Here is a 23,917-nt window from a genome sequence, read left to right as displayed (position 1 = left end):
TTTCATTATAGAGTTAATTTGCTTTCCATGTTAAATTTATTCCAAGCTATTTTTATAGCTTTTACTAATGGGACTGCTTTCTCTAATTTTCAGCAAGTTCATTACTGGGCTATAAAAATGCTCCTAATTTTTTTATGTTGATTTTGTATACTATAACTTCACTGAATTCATTCTAATAGCCTTTTGATAAAGTCTTTAGGTTTTTCTCTTTGAAGAATCATGTCATAAGAAAATATGGACAATTTGGCTTCCTTCTCTCCTATTTGGATGCCTTTTATTTTTTCTCTTTTGCCAAATTGCTCTGGTTACACATCATGTATTCATACTATGTTGAATAAGAGTGATGAAAATGAATTGTTCTTACTGATCTTAGAAGAAATACTTTCATCTTTATCCCATTCAATATAATTTTGGCCATCAGTTTGCCTTCTATAGGCTTTATTATGTGGAAGTGTTTTCTTTCTGTACCTAATATGTTATTAGTTTTTATCATGAAGGGATGCTGCATTTTATTGCATGCTTTTTCTGAATCTTTTGAGATGCCTGTGTGGTTTTCATCCTTCATTCTGTTGATGTGATATATTACATTATATGTTGAATCATCCTTGTATCCTTGGGGTAAGTCTCATTAATCATGGTGCATTTCGATATGTGATTGGATTCATTTTATTAGTGCTTTGTTGACAATTTTTGCATTTATGTTCATCAGGATATTGGTCTGTGGTTTTGCTTTTGGTTCTTTCATTTTGATATTAGGATAATGCTGATCTCAGTTTAGAAGAGTTCTTTTTTTCCCTTGAAATTACACACTAAATCTTGCTACTCATTATTGAGGTGTTTGTTTTTTGTCTTCATGGTCCAATTTTGTTGGATTATGTGTGTCCACAAATACATCAATTCCTTCTAGGTTTTCCAATTTGTTTATGTGGGACTATCATAATAGTCCCTAATAATCCTTTGTATTTCTGTGGCATCAGTTATAATTTTTCCTATTGTTTCATTATCTTTGAGGTTGATTAAACCTATTAAGTTATGTATCTATTTTTTCCTTGGACTTTTTTAATCTGAAAATTATTTTTATATTATATCCTCAAACATTTTTTCTATATTTGTCATGCAATTTGCATATTTGTGATTATATTTATTATCATCTGTATAATCATACCATCATGATTGCTCTTTTTCATTTCATTCTGTGTGAATTCATTTAGACTATATCCATATTCCTTTACTGATTTTCAATTTTATTTAACCAGTTTTTGATATAATTTTCATCTACAATGGTTTGTCTTTTGCTCTTTCATAGCTTTCTTAAGCACTTCTGGTTCACTTTCATAATTATTTATTCTTTTTATCCTTTTTTGAAGGTGAACTTTTAAAATATTTTGTAACTCACCTTTGAACTATCTTTTTGTAGAGGAATATCACATTGAAATTCTTTTAAAATATAATGAACTATATGATTGAATTCTTTCTGTTACATGAAATAATTTCTCTGCTGGTGAATGGTTTTCTTCTATTTTAAATTTATGTTTGTATCCTTCTATTTCTCCCCTTCTCATAATATCTATGTGTAGGTCCCACAGTGATTAATTTATGGTTATTACATTTTTTCAAATAAAGGTAACTATAATGGGTTGTTTCAGAATAGTACAGAGAGAGACCAAGGCAAGTAGAATAGTACACAGAATCAAACAGATTTTACTGCCTTAAACACCATTGTACTGTATTTTTTATGTCTTCTTCTCAGGGCATGTATCTTCTCATTTTCCATGTATCATTTGTTTTGTACCCTATGTACCACAGACTCTCTGAGAAGAGATATAATTATGATTTATGCTTTTCTTTTCTTTTACCACCTTTCAAGACCAGAAATCCCTTTGGTTGGATTTGGTTGTAGATCATAAAATTGATAGGTTCTTCTTCTTCAGTTATATCTTCCCTGGTCTTGATTCTTTGGAACTAAATCCTTACTGGATAATGAATTATTTCTCCCATGGCTTTCCGATTCCCTTAAATGTCATCATTATAATCAAAGGATTGTTGCAATGGATTTTTAATTCTGATAAACTTTTAGAACTATCTGTAGTCTGTACAAGGTATAGAGTCTGAGGAGGGTTTTTTTTTTTTAAATAATCTTTCCACATCGTTCATAATACAAAGTTTCTTAGTATGTGACAAATAATCCTTGTATTTTGTGGGTCATGGTTGTGGTCCTTTCTGTTTCATTTGAGATGCTGTTTTCTTTCTTTGGTGCTTTTTATTTTCAGTTGATTTTGAGGAAAGGAGAATAGTTTGAAAAATGTTCATACTCTTCCATCATTTCCCCAAATTCTCTAGTGATCTTTTAAAAACACAGTTCACATCACCTAATTTATCTACTTCAGTTTTCAGAGGCAGAGAATTGAAGCATTTACAATGAACTAAAAACTCAGTACTTGACCCACAAAGGCAAATATGATATGGTCCCTCCTTATCTCTGCAACATCATTGTGTTCTACTTTCCCCCTTTCCCTATTAGTTTTCTTCTAGTTCTTCAGTAAAAGAATGATATTTTTTATTTTATTTATGCTCTCTTTCATTTATTCTTATTTTCTGGAATTTTATTTTCTCCCTGTTTCTAATTCCTATTCATCTTTTAGGTTTATCTAAACATTTCCTCAGAGAAGCCTTCTCTGACATTACGGTATAAATTAGGTCCACTATGTTCATCTCCATCTTGGTTGCCTGTTCTTTTCCTTCATATAATGGAGTAAAATCTGTAGTAATATGTTTATCTGATAATGTGTGTCTTTTAATCTAGACTGTAACTTCAGGAGGGCTTGGAACTTTATAATATTTATTGAATGAATGAATGAATTTTAAAAGAAATAATAGATGCAGAACTTTGAAAATTACCTGACCAGGGATTACTCACTCTTAAAAGTGCTGTTCTATTGAATACATTTGCCCTACCACATGTGCTAATATACAAGTAACATTTATTGAGTGCTTGCTATGCTCTATGCCCACCTTTTTAAAAAAAGTTAACTGCATTACAGTTTACTGGTTACCTCCTATATACCCAGACACAGTGACAGTTATTTTATAATCAACACCTTCAAAACTCACAATAATCCTAAAAAGTAGATTTTTATAATTAATATGTTAAAAATGAGAAACTTAGGGTTATAAAGGGTAATTGACCTATTCAAGGTCATTCAGCTAGTAAATACTTGAAACATGATTTAAATTTAGATTGGATGATGAAAAGCCATTCCTTTTCCTTTTCAGTCAAGTGTGCTTTCTCTAACAAACACTGTGAAAGATTTTATAGAAAAATTTTTAAAAATTCTATAAAATTATATTGTTAATTTCTTCCAAATGCCTATTAATAATCTATTATCAAAGACTTGTAAATACAAAATTATAAAGTTGTGAAAATTGGTTTTTATTTAGTGCTTATTAAACAATTCAAATATTTTAATTATGACATAAAACATGCCTTATTTTCCCCTCAGTACTTAAATTAAATACATCTTAGTTCATTTGGCCTCTGCAACAAAATACTATAAACTTGGGTACTTGTAAACAACAGAAATTTATCCCTTATAGTTCTAGTGACTATGGAAGTCCAAGATGAAGGTGTTGGCAGATTTGATATCTGGTGAGGGTCTGCTTTTTGGTTCACAGATAGCATCTTTTCACTGTGTTCTCAAATGGTGGAAGGAACAAATGAACCCCACTGGGCCTTTATAATGAGATACTTCCTGCATATGCAGTTATAAATCTGCCTTACACTAAATGTAGTATTTAGTTCATTCATGAAGGCCCCACCCATATTACTTAGTCATCTTCCTAGGCCCCTTCAGATACCATAAGTTTTTGGTTAGGATTTCAATATATGAATTTTGAGTAGACCCAAACACTCAAGTCATAGTATATTGTAATATTAACTATCTTCACAATGTGAATGGAATAGTATTTTCTTTTGTCACAAAGCAGTATGACAGGGTGCTAAACCAAACTAGAAATTTTTTTAAATATATTATCTTCATTTTTAGTTCCAATATCTCCTTCTTAGTCAAATATTTGGGGGGAATTAAATTCAGGTCAACAGATGCTAATTTTTTATTATAACACCAAAACCAGAACTAATTTGAAAAAAAATTTTTTTCTTGATAGTATATGAAAACATTTTTTAATGGAAGCTAGAGATACAATAATGGCTATGAAAACGTTTGAATAGCTCAGGAAGAATGCCCTCAGATTAGGTTTGAATAGAAATAGTACTCTTCTCTCAATATCAGGAATTACATGAAACATTTTATTGTTAGGTGGTAGAAGAAGAAAAAATAAAAGAAAAAAATGGGCAATTTGAAATATATAATGAATATCAGAAGACAAAATAAAGTTTTGAGGAATAGTTAATATCAAGAAGAAAAAGAAATGAAAAAAATGCTATATAGCTATTTTTTTCCAACATAACTCACTCATTCCTCCCTTGATTTTTTAGTCAAAATGACTCCCATCAATCTGTCTTCCCTGTTCTCTTTTCAAACTCAATGTAATCTTGGGTGTACCTGTCCTTGATATAGACACAAACTATATGAAATTAAATTTTATAGGTTAAAAATGTCATATGTTGGCAATTACATATGACTTAAGCTGGAGTCATCTCTTTATTTTATGAGAATTAGAATAGAAACATAGACGTTTGAAATGAGGTGAATTAGGTTACACTGCTTATTAGTGATGAGGTTAGTATTTCATCTTTGCATCTAATTTAAAACCTTTAGTAGTTTTACTGCATTAAATGAAATATGTGTATGCTCTAAAAACACCAAAAACAATGTCACATCAAACAGTGCTTGATAACAATTAAATGGAATGAACAGATAAATGAATTCATGTTCAATTGTATCACAAATGAACATGTATTCTTCTATAGTTGATTGCTAAATATAAAAGACAACACAGAGAGCCATTTGAGAAAGTTAAGGAATAGTTTCCTATTTCTTATTTTAAAAGTAACATTTAAAGAACTCAAAACACTTGTAACAGCTTATCAGGTTTTGCTTCCATGCTTTGTTTTATAAGTCATTTAACTTTATTAGAGATCCCCTGGTGTGCTACATTTAGTATAAGGCAGATTTATAACTGCATATGCAGGAAGGATCTCATTATAACAGGTTAACACATTACATAGGTCCTTAATGCAGTTCTTTTAAAAGAACATAAAATGGCCAGTGCTTTCATTTTTCAATGCAAATACTCTTTTGAAATGTGCTTGAAAAAACCTGTAGTTATTGGTCTTCAAATCCTAAATTGAATTTCTCCTTCCGTAATAAAAGTAAATTTAGGTAAAAATTACCCACAAAACTACTACTTATGGTCTCAGTAAAAACCAGATATAGTGGCTATAACCATAAGTCATGGACTTCCTGCTGCCATTTCTGGCCAGATTAAAGAGGACACTTGAATTTCAATTCACCCCTGCTGATTTGGGTAAGGGCATTAATGTTACTTTAAAATCATCAGCATCAGGGAATTAGGGACAGAAAAAAAAAAGAGTTACTCTGAAGTGGAAACAGATGTGTCTACTAGTCATGTCTAATGCCTTGATATTTGTTTTCCAAGGGTCCACCTGGTCCAGCAGGTATTCCAGGTCCCTCAGGAAAGAGAGGTCCACGGGTGAGTAGATGAGCTTCATTTCCCAATGCTGTTAGGATTAGTAATTTACCCATATGTTTTTTCTAGTATTGTACAATATGTACTTGCTCTGGAAACTTGCCTGGATTTTCCAACTTAGCTCTACCTTTGCCAATTCAAAAGAAGTTTAAGAACACATGCAGCCTTGTTTATTTGAGTGTAAATAGCCAGGCAAAGAATTCTCTGTGAAGATATCCAAGAAAGATCTTAAAATTTGTAGACTGGTGACCATTCTGTTGCTATTTGTAACATTTATTCTTAGTTATATAGTGATCTCAGTAGTCTAAGATGAGGTTCATTTAGAAAATGAAGAGATTTGGGCTGCCTTAAAATAGTGCATTCCTGGATTACACAGTGGAAAATACTGTGGCTATTGACTAGAAAAAAAATCACCTTCAGTAAAAAAGCTGCCTTGCAGATCAGCAGTAGTTTCTCACATTACACAGGTTCAACAAAAGATTTATTGCTATGTTAGAGTTAGTTTCTTCAAGCTAACAAAATAAATGTGGATTTTTTACTAAATAATATTTTTTCAATGATCTAGAAAAATAATTGTGTTGTAAAGACAAATGCAAATGTCTTTTATATAATATACTTTCATTTTTATCCTGATTATTTATTACATCAATAATTATAAAGAAAAATAACCTTAAAATATTACTCTAAGTTTTGCATGTTCATACCAAACTCTTGTGCCTAAGATAAATTCTCACTGGACTCTAGCTGCTGTACAGCATTTTCTCAATTTCTCCATAGTTAATGACCTATCACATTCATCCAATGTCCCTCTAAACCTTGCATATTCTCCTTTAGCACTGGAACAATTCCCATCATCCTACCACTCTGTGAGGAGACTTTGGATCCTACTTTTCTGAGGACCTGGGATCTTCTTTGTACTAATTTTATTCCCTCTCCACTACTAAGACTGTTATGCTCCCAAGAGGATGAACTTCAGGTTCTGGATCTCCATCTATTTTCACGATACACTACTTTGCTTCCCAAATTCCTTTTTTCTCCCTTTTGTCCAGTCATTTACTTAAAAAAATGTATGCTTTTTCAAAAGGCTAGTTATTTCAATTGTGTTCTTAATTTCATCCCCTTCAATCAATTACCTAACTTGAAGGCTGAAACTTCACTTTTTTTTTCCTCTAAGTTTTTTTCCTATTTGGCAATAACTAATATGTTATCCCTCTTTTGAAAATCCTAAACTTTCATTGAAATTAATTTTTCCTAAAATATTGTCCTTGCTAACAGTTGCATTACTGAGCTTTGTGAAATAATAGTTTATACCTGTTACACGTACTTCTACATCAACAATTCATTCATTACTCCCCATACTTTTCCCCCATGTACTTCATTAAAATTTAATTTTCAAAGGTTATCAATGAAACATCATGAAATCAAATCTATTTCTTAAGTTTTCATTTTGTTAGACATATTGTCAATATTTACACTGCTGATACCTCTTTCTGAAATAGTTTTATTAATATAGAATTGAAGAGGCTACTAAACATACTATTAACTATAAGTTTGGCTAAAGAGAACAGAGGTTAAGTACAAAACCCAAGTAAGTATGGGAACCTGGAGATTTGGAGGCTTTCAGGAGATAATTCTCAGTTCCTCTACTTATTGGTTATGTAAATGTCCTCATTTGTAAATGGGAATAAAAATGACTACCTTGCAGGATTGTTACAGGGATTAGTATATAAATATAAATATAAAATATAAAATATAAAATATAAATCATGAACATAGCTCCTAGCACATATAGGTACTCAGTAAATAAAATCAATTTTTAAGTTCAGATCATATATTTTATCATTAAAGTATAATCAAATTGACAAATATTCATATAGTACCTAACATATGTTAGACACTATACTAGTAATAAAAAAATGAATCTCTTTTAAAAATATTTATAAATACCATGTCATTAAACAGTCAAAATACAATAAAATGTTTAAATAACAGATTAGAGAAGTAAAAGAGACGTACCAGGGCAATATAATAGTTAATTGATAAATGAATTATACATTCAATAATTTTTATAGAAGTTAGTAGGATAAATAATTTTATTCTGGTGTGGCTAGAATTTTTAAATGAGGTAGGATATCAATTGAGACATGAAGAATGATTTAGGTTGGTATGAATTCTGAATTTCTCAAATTCAGAAAGGGATAGCACATATTGAGAGGAGTAACTAAACAACTGCACTTTGTTAGACTTCTTACTTTCCATAGCCTTTAAAAGTGCTAAGCAATATGCTGTGGCTGGATTTAGGGTGGCAAATAAAGGAGATAAAACATATTTTAAAAATTTACTCATATAATGTTAAAAATTTTTGAAAAAAGATTATTAATTTGATTAGATTGTATTATTTAATGTTTATTTGAATAAGCACTGAAATTTATATCGGTATTTATTTCTAAGAATAAACAGACCTTTTCACATTTGCAGGGCATGCCAGGACCACATGGAAATCCTGGGTTACCTGGATTACCAGGTCCAAAGGTGAGTGATTATTAATGATGATAAATGATGTTCATATGATTTTTCAGGCAGAAAATACACACACACATTTGGTAAATGGTGTGATAAGTCAGAGAATCAGACTGCCAGAATAATTGTAAATTGAGGAATAAAATGATAAAATCTAAGGAGAAAAATAGAAGAGCTCCCCTAAAACCTAGATTAGACTCCCTTTAATTCTTGGATGATCTGACATGTACCGGCATGAGGGATACCCCAAGAAGCTTCACAGAGAGCAACAAGTGATTGAAAGTTTGAAAGAATTAAACTAACTTTAGCCACTAATCACAACAAGGAAAACATTTTAGAGACATGACAAATGCCTTGGTAAACCTTCTCACTGACATTCAGGAAGGGCCACATGTTATCTAAATTCCTTATCCTTGGACTAATGGACTCACACTAAGAGCAAAACTGAAAGAAGCCCCTCCTAAAAAAATTACAAAACCTATTTTTCAAAGGAGATATTTCAGGATTTAACTGCCTAAAAAACAGAAAAAATCCGAAGGAGATAAGAAAATCTAAAATTTCTTCAACATATCACATCTGATACATAGTATACAATCAAAAATTTCTAGCCATAAAAAGAAAAGAGAAATCTGATTTGAGGTTTAAAAAGTGGCCAATACAAACATATCTCAAGAGAACCCAAATGTTTAAATTAGCAGTTGAATATTTTATATTGACTATTTAAATATTTTCAAGGAAAAGATGGTCATAATGAGCGAGCAGATATAAATCAGCAAATTAAAACTATGTAAAAAGAATCAATTATAAAAAAAATTAACATGGTATTTATAAGTAAAAACATAGGTCACAAAGGATTTTATTATAGTTAAACTTCTCAAGGACTATAATTTCTTAAATCCTTTAAAAAGTATTTGGAAATTATTGCCTCAAATTAACTCACTTGATTCTGTAATAAATATTATAATATATTACAACCAATAAATAAGATTTAACCTTTTTAGACTTCATTCTCTTTATCTGCAAAAGGGAATTTATTAAATAAGCTCTGATATCTTATAAATTTTAAACTTGCTACTTTTTTTTGAGATGGATTCTCATCATGTTGCCTAGGCTGGTCTTGAACTTCTGCTTCAGCCTCCTGACTGCTAGGACTACAGGTGCTCTCACTGCAATGCCTATGTTACTACCTTTTTAAAAATATTTTTGATGAAGAATTGAATTTGTAACATTAAAATATAACCAAAATAATTTCTGAGGTCAATAATCTTGAAATCAATGATCTAAAATAGTAGCCTTTAGTGGTAGAAGTGGTAATAGCTATGGAAGGAAAGAGATCAACCTCAAAGACAACTTTTGTTTTAAAATTTTTCTTTGATTATATAACACAGGGCTCTTTGACAAATTTCTGCTTTGTTTATAAATTTATAATCTGTACAATGAAAAAAATGTGAAATATTAAAAACTTTTCTTTTGATCTTCTATCATTCATCAGCTTAAATGACATTTAAAAGCATCTTTGAATATGTGAAAGAAGATACCTTTTTATTTCCTTTAAAGTACATAATTTTTAGAACTATCTAGGAATGTAGAATTATTTATTCTCAGTTGATAAGGATATCAGAATTTGAATTGTGAAGAATCTCTACTAGACCTTTATTTTGTGAGGTGTGATAAATAGTTAAACTTTCTTTGCTACTATGCATCTGTCTTTGTTTTGGGTTGCAATATCAGAATATCTTAGACTGGATAATTTATGAAGAAAACAAGTTTATTATAGTAAATGATTCTAGAGGCTGGGAAGTCCAAGCTCTCAGCATTAGCATCTGCTTGACTTCTGGTGAGGGAATTTTGGCAGAAGGGTAAGTACATGTGAAAGGGATTAGGAGACAAAGGAAAACTACTTTATAACATCTTGATTGTAATAATTAATGTAGTTATGCTGAGAGCAAGAGAGCTCATTCCAGAGAGATGGCACTGTTCTATTCATGAGGTCTTCACCCCCATTCCCCAAATACCTCCCAGTAGGCCCCACTTCCCAAATCTGTTGCATTTATGATTAAGCCTCACCATGAATTTTGGTGGGGACAAACCATATTCAAACCATGGCAGCATCATAAGAAATATTGTTTTAATATTGTGTCAAAAAACTTTGGCTGAAACTTAATGTCATGTTTCTTTGAAATGTAAAAGATTAAGATTTCCAGACTATGTAATGTATCTATTTTTTGGAACAGAATGAAAGAGTTTCTCATTTCTATTTTCTTTATTATGAAGGTGATGAATGCATTTTCATTGCAAAATTTTGGCAAATACTCAAACAAATTTTAGGATTATTATAAGAAATTTTCCTTTTCTAAAGTAACCAGTCTCCCAATGCTAAAATAGGAATGATAACTCAATGGGTCACAAAAATGAAAGAGATAATAGAACCTTTACCTAGATTTTCTGAAGAAAAATGTTTCAATAGTAATATTATATTTTTAAAATCAATTCTCTCTAGAGGATTTTTAGCAATCTTCTCAGCTCTCAGCATTTAAAAATAAGATTAATAAAACTATACATTAAAAAGGTAGCCAGACACATTAGTATACACCTGTAATCACATTACTCAACAGGCTGAGGCAGGAGGATTTCAAGCTTGAGGCCAGCCTCAACTAAGTGAGAACCTGTCTCAAAATAAAAACAAATTTAGAAAACGACTGGGAGTGTAGTTCAATGGTAGAGCACTTGCCTAGATGTGCAAGACCCTGGGTTCCAACCCCTAGTACTGCCAAAAAAAGTAAATAATCCATGACTACATCAATTTGAAATAATTTCATTTAACACCATATGATGTATATAGAATCCGATGATAGGTAACTGAATATATGTATTATACTATATATTATTCAGATTTTTCCAAGTGTTTTGTAACTGTTTTATCTAGGGCCCCAAAGGAGATCCTGGATTTTCCCCTGGTCAGGCTGTTTCTGGAGAAAAGGTAATTATTTGTCCATGAAATAGAATCATAGTAAAATGTTTTGGTTATTTATAATCATATTTATCTTCTTAAGATGTAGATTTTATTGTATCAGAGAAGACAGCATAAAACCATTGGATTTTAATGAAGGAAGAAATATTTGAAGAATTAAGTAAATTATGTCCCATCAGTTTAACTTACCAATTTAAATCTTACCATTAATTTTATTTAGTGCCCTCTGGGGCTACCATTGTGCTACCTCCCAATTAGGGGTGCATGGGATAAAAGAATTAGAGTAGGATGTGGTCTTAACCTCAAAGATTTTGCAATTATTATACATGAACACGATGATACATAATTCCAATGCCATTTTATATTTTTAAGAATATTTTCACATACTTTATTCTGTAAGTACCATAATAACTCCCTGTGTAATAAACAGTCATCATTATCTTATTTTCTATTTGAGAAAACAGAATTAATAGATTTTAAGTGGCTCATCACATGGATAGCAAGCAACAGTTAATGATATGTACAAATTTTCTGATTTCTTATCCAGGCTGCTTTTCATATTACCATAATACTCATGAAATACAAACAGTAATGTTCTAAAGTAAACAGCAACACAGTCTTTATTGGGGAAAGGATGCTGTTTTGCAGTTAGAGTAAATACAAGTGGAGTCTTTAGGAGAACATTTGGGAAGTTTTATTTAGACTAGTACTTGGTACATGTGATATAATTGTAGGATGTTTTTGTTTATGTGGCATATATTCACAAACTTTAAAAATCCCTAAGTAATTCTGGGCTGAAATTTGATCTTCAATTGGCCTTCAGAAACTGTTGTCAACTTTAAAAATAAATCACATCTTAATAGTGGACTCTAAAGATAAATACTCCAATCCTTTACAAGTAAATCTTCAAAAACTTTTAAATCTAAAATTTTAGGAATTTTATTAATATGATGGAACTGAGTTTATTAAGTCTAAGTAACAGAAAGGGACTGAAAGTTTATTACTAGCAATGGTATTTTCACTGATCTCTTCATTACTACAAGAAAAAACATTTTGCAATCTGAGAAAGAAATATAAATGTCTACTTTTAAAAATATATAAATATAGTGCATTTACTTTCTTTCTTAAAATTTAGAAATTAAAGGCCCACTGTGTTTTGGTGACTGCTTTAAATAAAGCCTCCAGATTAAATGTAAACATTTCTATCAAATACTTGATTTTATCTTTCTTTGTGGTTTCTCTGTACAAAATATAAGGTGGTTCAGTATGGAAATTGAGAATTTTTTTAACCTTTTGAGTTATACACAAGTTGGAGTTAATTCTACATAAAATAAATGTAATTAGATATAAAATTTAATAGCAGTTTGTCATTAAGCTCTAAGTAGAATCCAACCTTTATAACTGAGAAATGTATTTCTAAAATGGTAAAATTTTAATGCAGTCTCTTAGGAATTGTATTTATATGAAATTGGGTTCATATATATTGAGGAAACAGATTAGTAACACCCATCAACCTGAATATAAATAAAATCAAACTTATATTGGTGGAAATAAAGGGGTATTGGATAATTATATTTTAATTATTTGTCCATTTTTGCAATAAAGTTATTGTGAACAATCAAACAATAGAAGTAAGGATCAGGCTCATCCTTTACCATGTAACTCCTCTAAGTAACATCTATAATAAATTATGCACAAGTTTTTAAGCTCTTTGAGACCTCAAGGGCATGTATACATAGTTTTTACGTGATGTGGTTGTTCCTTTTCCATAAGACAAGTGAGAAGCAGCATTAGAATGGGAAAGCACCCTGTTGTTAATAAGAAACATTCTTTTCTCTTTTGATTGTTTTTACGACATAATAAACAGACTGAACAGAACATACAGTTGTTTTGGGGTTTCCTTAAGATTATTCTCTAAATACTCATTTATTTATTTGGTGGTTGGGTTTGAACTCAGGGCCTCACACATGTTAAGCACCTGGGGCTCACCCTCAGCACCCCTGGCCTTATTTTTCCCACTTCAAATACATTTTCTTTCTACTCGCAATAAATCCCTTGCAGTGTGAAAAGAGAAAGGGGGTGGGTTTTTTGTTTGTTTGTTTGTTTTTATAAAGTGTACCTTAAACAAACTAGCTCAAGATTATCCATGTTTTTTATCTCTGAATTCTCCCAAACTTTTTTTTTTTTTGTGTGTGTGTGTGTGTGTGTGTGTGTGGTACTGGGGATTGGCCTCAGAAGTCCTCAACCACCAAGCCACATCCCCAGCCCTTTTCTGTATTTTATAGACACAGAACCTCACTAAGTTCCTTAGTGTTTCAGTAAATTGCTGAGGTTGTCTTTGAACTCGCCATCCTCCTGCCCCAGCCTCCCAAGATGCTGAGATTATAGACGTGGGCCACCACCTGGGCCTCTCCCAAACTCTTTTTGGCGCACAGCTTCCTGTGAAACAGGAACCTCACCTGTCTCCTTTCTCCCTCAAAAGCATTCTTGTCTCCTTTCTCCCTCAAAACATGCTGGCAGGTCCTTCTGGAAGTGCTAGGAAGGTGGGTCTTATTGGTGAAGTTTATTCTGGTCAAGTTGTGTCTGTCACAGCAAAACAGAGCTGCCTCCCAATTAACATTCTCCGTAGTGATTCCCCAGGGGCCATCTGAACAGCCCACACTACAGTAGGCCCTGAAGCGGAAGTAAGCCTTCTTAGGTGCCTGCTGTGAACCCAGTGGGCTTTCCACACACCTCTAGGTGTGTTTGAGGTCCTCAACGAAAAAAAGAAATTGGTTTACAAAGTATCTTAGAAGTTTTAAGAAAATGCCTTCAGTTTTTTTTTTTTAAATGATGGAAATTTTAGGAGTGAGGGCATTTCTAGAGAAAGGAACAACAGAGAAAAAGGAGCAAAGGCATAGAGGTGGGAAAATACAATCCAGTTGTTCTGCGCTCAAGAGGTAAGGGAACCTCAGAAAAGGATTGAGAAATGAGGTGAAACTTGAGCATGATGGTGAAGATCAGAAGTGAATGTCATAAGGCCTTGATGTACAAGATTAAAGAGAGTTTTAATTTCCTGTTTTCTTTCATGACATTAAACCCCCATGTTTTGTTTATAGGGTGATAAAGGCCTTTCTGGATTAATAGGACCCCCTGGTTTGCAAGGTGAAAAGGTAAGAGGTAGTTTTACTTTGACATAATTGGATGTCAGATGGATCCTGGAGCTTTTCAACTACTACTATCTTATTTTGAAGTTAAGCTTAAAACCAGTGTTAGCAGTGTGAAAGAGAAAGTGGGTGTTTTTTTTGTTTGTTTGTTTGTCTGTTTGTTTTTATAAATTGTACCTTAAATAAACTAGCTCAAGATTATCCATGTTTTTATCTCTGCTTTTTCCCAAACTCTTTTTTTTTTTTTTTCCTTTTCTTGGTACTGGGGATTGAACTCAGAAGCACTCAATCACTGAGCCACATTCCCACCCCTTTTCTGTATTTTATAGACACAGGTTCTCACTAAGCTGCTTAATGCTTTGCTAAATTAGTGAGGCTGTCTTTGAACTCACAATCCTCCTGCCTCAGCTTCCCAAGCTGTGGGGATTACAGATGTTTTAAGGAAATGCCTTAAAATTGCTGTACTTATTTAGGAAAACGATGCCCACACACACACAAAAAAAAAAACCCCAAGATCTTAGGTTATAAAAGACCCTTCAGCTAATGATGGATATAAAATTCACATGCAAGGGAAAGTAAAAAATTTCTGAATATTAGAATATTAAAATATTAACCCCTCCCAGTATATTAGGGCAATGACTACTTTTGAAACTTTGAAGTCATCTTGTAACTTTTACGTAACCAAACTGAGGTTGAGGTTTAGTTGCTTTTCTGTATTACACATGGATGTTTAAGAGTTCTCATTTCAGTGAGAAATAATAATCTTTGCCAGGATATATATGCAAATGTGAGGCTTGAAGGGTAGAATGGAAGTGAATACTAGAAATAGCTAGTGAAAAAAGAGTAGTCATATGCATATGACTTGGCTTTCTCTGAGACAGAAAGGAATATTAACACAACTGCTATAATTATTTTATCAAAGGTGTTATGGAGTTTACTGGAGTAACACAAGTGTGAATTTTCCTTTATCTGTGCTGCATTATTTTCCCAAAGACAGGATTGTTAGTTTTCAGTAGGGAATGAAGAAGACAAAAATTTCTTACTAAGGTATTAAGGGCCTCAAAATGTTGTAGAGCAGTATTTGACTTGCTGTGGATATCTAAATAGGTATAATAGTAAGGTTGTTATATTAATGTATTAAATTTTCTACTTGGGAGATTTAGGTTGCAGGCAGTATTCAGGTTATGATTGCTCTATTCAAATCCCATCTGCCATTTTCTAGGTCCCTTAGCCATGGGAAAGTTGTTTATCCTCCCTACACCTTGTTTTTCTCATCTGTAAAATGTTGATGTAATATTACCCACTGTATTGTGAGTTTTGGGGAAGAGGGAATGAGATAATAACTTAGATGACAAAGGGTCAAAGAATCAGTCCTTAGTAAATGTAAATATATCTAGTTTTGTAAAGAATCTTGACCTCTTGCTTTTCTTTATAACATCGGTTATAGGACTAAATTGTAAAATAATGAAAAGGTTTTGATCTTACAGTGACTGAACTGTTATTTTTATGGCCTTTATCATAGTCTTCATTTCAGATAGTAGTTAGAATATGCTAACTCCCTTGAGGTTATTAGTTGCCCCCATGGAGACGTGAAACTGCAGAGTTGATCATTTATAACATAATTTGTCTTAATATTCCATCATTAATCTGTTCATTTAATGCTCCTCAGTGTCCCTCTGACTACTAATGTATCTGTTAGGAACTGTACTGCCATATTGAATCAAACAAAGATCTTGTAATATACAATGATCTCAATTGTTTTACTTAATATTAAATATATAGTTATTGCATCCTGCATAGTGATATTATATATAATATAAGAATATACTAATCTTTAAATTCTGCAATTTAATGATATCTATGGCTCATGAAATTAGCAATTCAGAAAGGAAAAAACTAAGTAAATGTTGAGCAGTTTTAGTGTAGAGGAGTAAACAACATGCTACCTCTGGGAAGAAATATTATTGATAGGCACAAGAAAAAAAAGGTAATCATTTTAATTTGATGATATATTTACTTAAAGCAGTAATAATACTTAACCATAATTTGAACTCGAAGGTTGCCTTTCGAAGACCTATATGCATATTAACATGACCCATTGGTGTTTTAAAATGTTAAAAAGAATATATTATTTTTGTTCCGTTTCAAGACAGTTAACAGCATTATTTTAAGGCCATGAATTTAATATCTTTCACAAATTTATTTTTCTCTTGTATTACTTTTTAAACCTTTCAAATCTGACTTTTTTTTTTGTTGTTAACAAATAGAAAAAGGCCCTGTAGAAGCCAGAGATCTTGGTAAATTATCAGTTAGCAGCTGCTATAGACTTTTCTTTAGAGAAGGCTTTGTACAAAGTATTTTAAACTAAATTACTTATTGATAAATGAAATATCCATAGTGTACTATGGTTTAAAAGTTGTTCAGAGTGGTATTGAAATATTTGAAATGATTTTATAATGTTTCTGAGAATGTTTTCCTTCTTTACATCTGATAATGGAAAGTATACCTACATAATTTTTTTTGGAAAACAAATATTGCTAGGAAAAGACTACATCTTTACCTAGCAGGCTTGTACATGTTACTTTGAATGTACAGTAGAAATGCATTCAAAAGGATCTTTTATATTGTTCTTGTGGTTTTTTGTGAAAGGAGAAAGACATTGTTGGGTAGAATGTTTAGGTAAGTTATAAGCTTTTTTAAATTTAGTAAACTAATTTGTTGCATTTTTATAACACTTAATTTATAGAGTTATTTCCTGTAAATGGGATCCATGCTAGAATAATGGCTCATTCTACCTTTACCCTAGATACTCCTATTACTTAATCCTTGCAGTTCTTCCCCCAAAGTGCTAGATGTTCTTGAGATCAAGAACTTAAGTTCTTTATTTTGTAATTTAAAAAACTGAGATAAGTCCAGAAAGGTTAAGAGAATTGCTCAGGGTCATTTAGAGAGTTTACAGCTGGATCATGAGAGAAAACATTGATATTGATCTGTGCTTTTAGCTATGTATTTGGGGTATAATATGAGAAAGAAATAGGTATTTGGGTTTTGATAAATATGAGGTAATTATATATTTTTATCTGTTAAACTATTTATGGAATTATGGTGAAGTATTACTACTAATACTAAAAGTGGCTGTTTAAATTATATCTGATGTTCTGGTTTGCTGAGTACTGTTTTAATGTTTAAAACAACCCACTGAAACAGATACTGTGTTCAATATGTCATAAAGCAGTTACTTGACATGTACATGGGTTAAAAGGCGACACAACTATTCATTGGCAGTTCTAGAATGCAAATCCAGGCCTGATAGACTCATAATGACTGTGATTTTAATAGTTTTGAATATTGTTTTCTATTAATTCATTAAAGTCAATGTTTATTATATATTGGTTTTTCAGTATTTCTATTTCTAGCATATATGCAAGAGGAAGCAAAATACTGTTTTGCTTGAAAGCCAAGGGAATAAATATAGTTTTGGATGATAGATAGTTATGACTTCACTATTTTATTCCCTCTGGAAATATCTGGAAATATTAAAATTCTTCTAATATAGACAAAACTCAAGTAATCTTTAAAGCTAAAATGTAAGAATGTTGTGTATATCACACCAACAAGTCATAAAACCTGTTGAGATAAACAGATTGTAATGTAAAAATAGTTTTGAAAAATACAAGTACTGTTGAGGTTTCAGCAGCAGTATTTTCTTCACTCTTCAGTAGATTCTTTTGACTTGCTTTTGTATTTTCCTTCTTTTAACCCACCCTCCCAATCCCATTTTTAAAAACCAGTATTAACATCTTTAACAATCTAAATGTTTGCCTCTGGTTTTATTGCCTCAATTTAGCCATATTCATATAACACTTATTTTCCTAGGAACTGAAGTATATTTTCACTTCCCACCAAGTGTCTTAAGTTTTTGCCAAAAGGCAGACAAATTGGATCCAGAGTACATGCTGGGTTGGATAGAAGACAAGAATTATAATTTTGAACTTGGATTCAAGATGATTTTTTAAATTCATTTTTATCCGATCAATTGCTAAAATTGGAAGCCTACTATTTCAAACTTTAAGAACATTAGTGATGTAATCAACTGAAACAGTTTTTTATATTCAAGAAGATGAGCCAAGTATAAGCAGTTAAGCACATCTTAGCATTAAGGTCTAACTCAAAGCAATTGTGAAATATGAAAGCAGATTTCTATAAATGTATAATATTTTTTCTGAATATCAAAAGCCCTATTATTTAATGATAATTAAAAATCATTGTGAATTCTTATTTTATTTTGATAGAATGAATTCAGTTATTTTTTAAAAAGTATTTCCATTATATAGAAAGTACACAGAAAATATCTGTATAAAGTTGGAAAAGAAAACCCCTGAATGCATGAAGTAGAATGCATTGTGATTTATCAGTTATGCAAAATATGCAGCTTTTTATACATTATTTAAAGCAAGAGCAGTCTAACAAGCTGTAACAATACTGCATGTCAATGAGAACAATAACAGAAAAAAATCAGAGTTGGCATAAAATCAGTGCATGAAGAGAAAAGTATGGAAATTTCTGCTGTTCCATTGCTAACTCTATAGATCATGTCTCACTGGCCCATTTTTCTTGTAAAAATCTGCAGAGCTATGTTTTATTTTGGCTTGGTTCGCAGTCCAAGTGTTGTACTGAAGGAGTAATACAAAAGCTGCTGCTTAGGGGCTTTGTTTCTACTATTCCCATCTCCTCTGCAATCTGCCATTCCCACTAATGGCAGGGGAAGCTGAGAATAAGACAACACAGTACTGACTTCGCCACCAGGCAAGCCAATGATTTTCAAAGTGGTATATTTGTGGGACTTTGAAAATGTTCCTGTGCCCAAAGATATTTCCCTCAGTCTGGCTCATGTGATTGAAATTCCAACATTAGCAATAAATTCATTTGGCTGAAAGTATTTTGGTTTCCAGAAGTCTTTTAAAAACTCCAGAATAAACTGTGATCTGTCATTGAGCATCATTTTGAGAATTTATCTAGCATACTATTTTTCTTTTTTAAAAATATTTATTGAGTTGTAGATGAACACATAGTATCTTTATTTTTTTATGCAGTGCTGAGGATTGAATCCAGTGCCTCACACATGCGAGGCAAGTGCTTTACCACTGGGCTAAAGCCCCAGCCAATAGCATACTATTTTTCTATACAATAGCTAGTTAAAGGGACAAAAGGGTTAATGGTATGAAAGCAAAAGTTGAATACTACTTAAAAGAAGTTATTGGTCAATGTTGTTAGGATTTTGGGACAAAGATTGGAAAAAGTCTGTTGTGTGCTTGAAGGAAGTATATTTTAAGAAAGAGATGTTGGCAGAAAGATGTTTGTTTTGTATTCATACTGCAATTTAAGTTTCTTCAGGTTTTCCACCTATCTAGGATCATTCTTTTATTTAATGTTTTGAAAATAATTAAAATCCATATCCTTAGGACTTTAGGAAATATACTTAACCCAAGATGCTTACATTCTCATGGTTATTGATTTTGATCTCATTCTGATTCTTGCTTAGGAATATTTTGATCAACTGTGATCTTCCTGTCTTGTTACTATTTTTCAATTTTAGGTTTGTCTGATAATTTTGGTCAAAACTCACAGACCTTTGTTTTATTCCTTGAGGCATGCTGACATGAGTACACTAATATTTGACAAACTTTGCTAAAGACTTGTAATTACCTAATCTGTAAACTAAGTTATTCCATTACAGAGAAAGAACCTGTAATATTGACTTTCAGACAACAGTGCAGTAGCAGTGGCTAAAGAGAAATCTATCTGATGTAGGAGATACACTCTAAATTGTTAAGTTCAAGGACTGTAGTGCATTCACTGTGCTATCTCAGTCATGTGTCTGGTACATGGCAAGAACATATTATTAGTGTGTGGACTTTGATGTTCTTTAATTTGATTTGACTGTTCCCCTTCCCTCAGTTCTACTGCATATTTTCACCTTGTAGTTTGCTTCTCAAAGGATTATTTCCTCTCTCTCTTTCATTTTCCCACAGTCCTCTGACTCCACTCACCCATGATTTTATTTCAAGTCAGCTGAGTATAACTGGTTAACCTGTTATTAATCTCTCAGTGATATTGCCTTTCATCTGATTATGCATAATGATTAGCCTACCTTTGCCTTCCCTTCATAGACAGAAGCAAAAGTTCCCGGGAAGTTACTTTAAAAAAAAAAAGAAGAGCAGTCTTCCTCTGTTAAATTTTGTCACTAGCCCTAGAATGCTGCAGGTGTCTTATGGTATCCTGTTGTCTTGTAGTTCACATAGTAAATTAGTGTTATATTAATAAGACATACTTCTTGCCTTTAATTAGCTTACTGTCTTAGAAATAAAACATACAAAAGTAAATCACAAAAGTATATTATGCTATTGCAAATGCAATGATGAAGATATGAAAAGGATATTATAGTATATAGCTATAGTTATATATTATATATATATATATTATATATTATAGTATATAGTTATAGAAATTTCTTGGGGATGGGGGTAGGTAAGTGGAGGGAGCTGGGAAGGAGGAGGTATTTAAAATGAATCTTGAGGATGTGTGGAAGTCATTCTGATGATACTCTGTGTAGGAGATAATAACGATATTTGCACATAGATGGCTCGTAAGTAAAGGGCTGGAGGCAAAAAGCAGTTCCTTGTTCCTAAATGACACATTGTAAGGCAGAAAGGGTCACACTAGGTAAGGCTTGAGGAATATTCAAGGACCAAATTATAAAGGAACTTGTATACTATATTAAAACATTTATCATGTAGTCGAGAGATGCTAAGAATTTTAAGAAGGGAGTGCTAGAGGTAAATTCTCTACTCCCCAGAATTTCTTGGACATTTTTGTGGATTCTAGGGAGGAATGCTATTACCTTTCTCTTCCTGTTTTTCCTCCCATCTTTTGTGATGCTTTTACCGTTCTAAAACTTTGAAACTTGAAAGTTAGAAGAAGGAAGCCCATGACAAAAAGGAAGGATGATAATGCAGAAGTTATCTTGTGCTGTTGAGAATGCTTTCACATATGTAGAAAATGTCTTTATGAATATAAATAATTTCAATTTAGTAGGGGAGAAAGAAGATTGTTAAAAAGTGTAAACCAATAGTGTATAAATTTCACAGCATGGATATGATAAGGACATTCCCAATATATATGTATATACAAATAATTCTCACGTTGCATGATTTCAGTATATCCAGATTTTAGTTGCCAAAGTTTAATTAAATAGTACCAGCTCCCTGGAACATTACCATAATATTTTATTTTTCTTTCTCTCTTTTTTTAATTTGTTCTAGTTAGTTATACATGACAGTAGAATACATTTTGACACATTGTGCACAAATGGAGCATAACTTCTCCTTCTTCTGGCTGTACATGGTGCAGAGTCATACCAGTAGCATGATTATATATATACATATATATATATATATATAAACATATATAAATAATGTCCATCTCATTCCACTGTCCTTCCCATTCCTATATTCCTACACCTACCCTCATTCTCCTCTGCACAATCCAAAGTTCCTTAATTCTTCCCTATCAACCCTCCATTATGGATCAACATCTGCTTATCAGAGGAAATATTTGGTCTTTGTTTTGGGGAAGTTTGGTTTATTTCACTTAGCATGATATTTTCCAACTCCATCCTTTCACCAGCAAATTCCATAATTTCGTTCTTCTTTTAAGGATGAGTAATATTCCATTGTGTATATGTTCCACATTTTCTTTATCCATTCATCTGTTGAAGGGCATCTAGTTGTTTCCATAGTTTAGTTATTGTGAATTGAGCTGCTATAAACATTGATGTGGCTGTGTCACTGTAGTATACTGATTTTAAGTCCTTTGGGAATAAATCAAGGAGTGGCATAACTCGGTCAAATGATGGTTCCATTTCAAGTTTTCTGAGGAATTACTGCTTTCCAGAGTAGTGGAACCAATTTACAATCCCACCAGAAATGTTTGAGGGTATCTTTCCCCCACATCCTCACCAACACTTATTATTGCTTGTATTCTTGGTAATTGCCATTCTGACTGGAATGAGATGAAATTTTAGAGTAGTTTTTATTTGCATTTCTCTAATTGCTAGAGGTAATGAATACTTTTTCATGTTTGTAGATCAATTGTATTTCTTTTTCTGTGAAGTGTCTGTTCAGTTCCTTAGCCCATTTAAATCATAATATTTAAATGTGATTAATTACATAAAATATAAACTTTGCTACTGGCTGTTTAGTACAAAAATTACTATATAAGTAACAGTTGTACATAATGATCAGTAACAAGTCAGATCATTTTGTTCAAGTATGTTAGTGAATGCTCACTGGATAGCAGTTGTTCAATTCATGCACAGACAAGCAAAGTATGCAGTCATGCAGCTTCCTTTTCTCTCCATGATAAACCTAGGTGACATTTTACCCAATGGATCATAAGAAGAAGCAGTTAGTTAACAAAGGTGAAAGTACAGCAAAGTAAAGGAAGATTTATAATACAGGAATTAAAATTAGAATCAAATGCAAAAAGTAGCCAAGACATACTAACCCTTATACCTTCATAGCACCTAACCAAAAGTCCTAAGAACAAAAAACAAATCACTATATGCATACAAAATCCGGAAGCCCTTTATAAATTGAATGAATCAGCTCTAAAGTACAATAAAGCACAACATCTATAGGCATAATCTCCCACCATAAAGGAGAGACAACAGAGATAAACAAAGCCAAAACAAATGTATAGGAGAAAGCAGTTACAAAGCAGTCAAACAGAGCTGGAAAATAATGTGAACAACATGAAAAAACAAGGGAAAAAAGGATTACAGATAATGCAGGACAACTTAAATCTACAGGTGGACCTAGAAGCATCAGAAACATGGACAGGGAAAGAAATCAAGGCATACCTAACTCAGATGGAACGGAATTTTAGAGAGGACATGAGACAGCAAGTCCAAGAATTGAAAGTATATTTTGAAAACGAACTAAACAAACAAATTCAAACTGCAAAGAACGAGCTTTACCAGGAGATAGAGATCTTAAAAAAAAAAAACAGTAATTTTAGAAATGCAAGAAACCATAAACCAGATTAAAAACGCTAACGAGAATATTACAAATAGACTAGATCAAGTAGAAGTCAGAACATCAGATAATGAAGACAAAGTTTATCAACTTAAAAAGAATATAGTCAACACTGAAAAGATGCTTAAATCTCACGAGCAATCTATCCAAGAGATATGGGATCTCATCAAAAAACCAAATTTGAGAGTCATTGGGATAGAAGAAGGCACAGAGGTTCAAACCAAAGGAATGGACAACCTATTAAATGAAATAATCCTAGAAAACTTACCAGAGATGAAAGGTGGAATGGATTGCCAAATCCTGGAAGCCTACAGGACCCCAAACATCCAAAACTGTAATAGACCAACTCCAAGACATATAATTATGAAGATAGCCAACATACAGAACAAGGAAAGAATATTAAAAGCTACGAGGGAAAGGAGGCAGATTACATTCAGGGGTAAACCAATTAGGTTAACAGCTGATTTTTAATCACGGACTTTGAAAGCGAGAAGATCCTGGAACAATGTATTTCA

At 32.1% G+C, this 23,917-nt stretch overlaps 1 protein-coding gene across 1 annotated transcript in view; it reads left to right on the top strand.

Moving 5' to 3' along the window:
* Col24a1 (collagen type XXIV alpha 1 chain) overlaps positions 1-23,917 on the top strand; it is a 341,896-nt gene that overhangs the window by 10,066 nt on the left and 307,913 nt on the right. The window contains exons 3-6 of the mRNA XM_077791553.1: positions 5,620-5,673; positions 8,149-8,202; positions 11,117-11,170; positions 14,260-14,313. Of these exons, the coding sequence (XP_077647679.1) occupies positions 5,620-5,673; positions 8,149-8,202; positions 11,117-11,170; positions 14,260-14,313 (216 nt within the window). The remainder of the gene's footprint in view (positions 1-5,619; positions 5,674-8,148; positions 8,203-11,116; positions 11,171-14,259; positions 14,314-23,917) is intronic.

The sequence above is a fragment of the Urocitellus parryii genome, chromosome 11 (genome assembly GCF_045843805.1).
Source record: "Urocitellus parryii isolate mUroPar1 chromosome 11, mUroPar1.hap1, whole genome shotgun sequence".
Taxonomy (NCBI): Eukaryota; Metazoa; Chordata; class Mammalia; order Rodentia; family Sciuridae; genus Urocitellus; species Urocitellus parryii.
The sequence above is the reverse complement of the archived record's forward strand: the minus strand, read 5'-3'. Positions and strand labels throughout refer to the sequence as shown.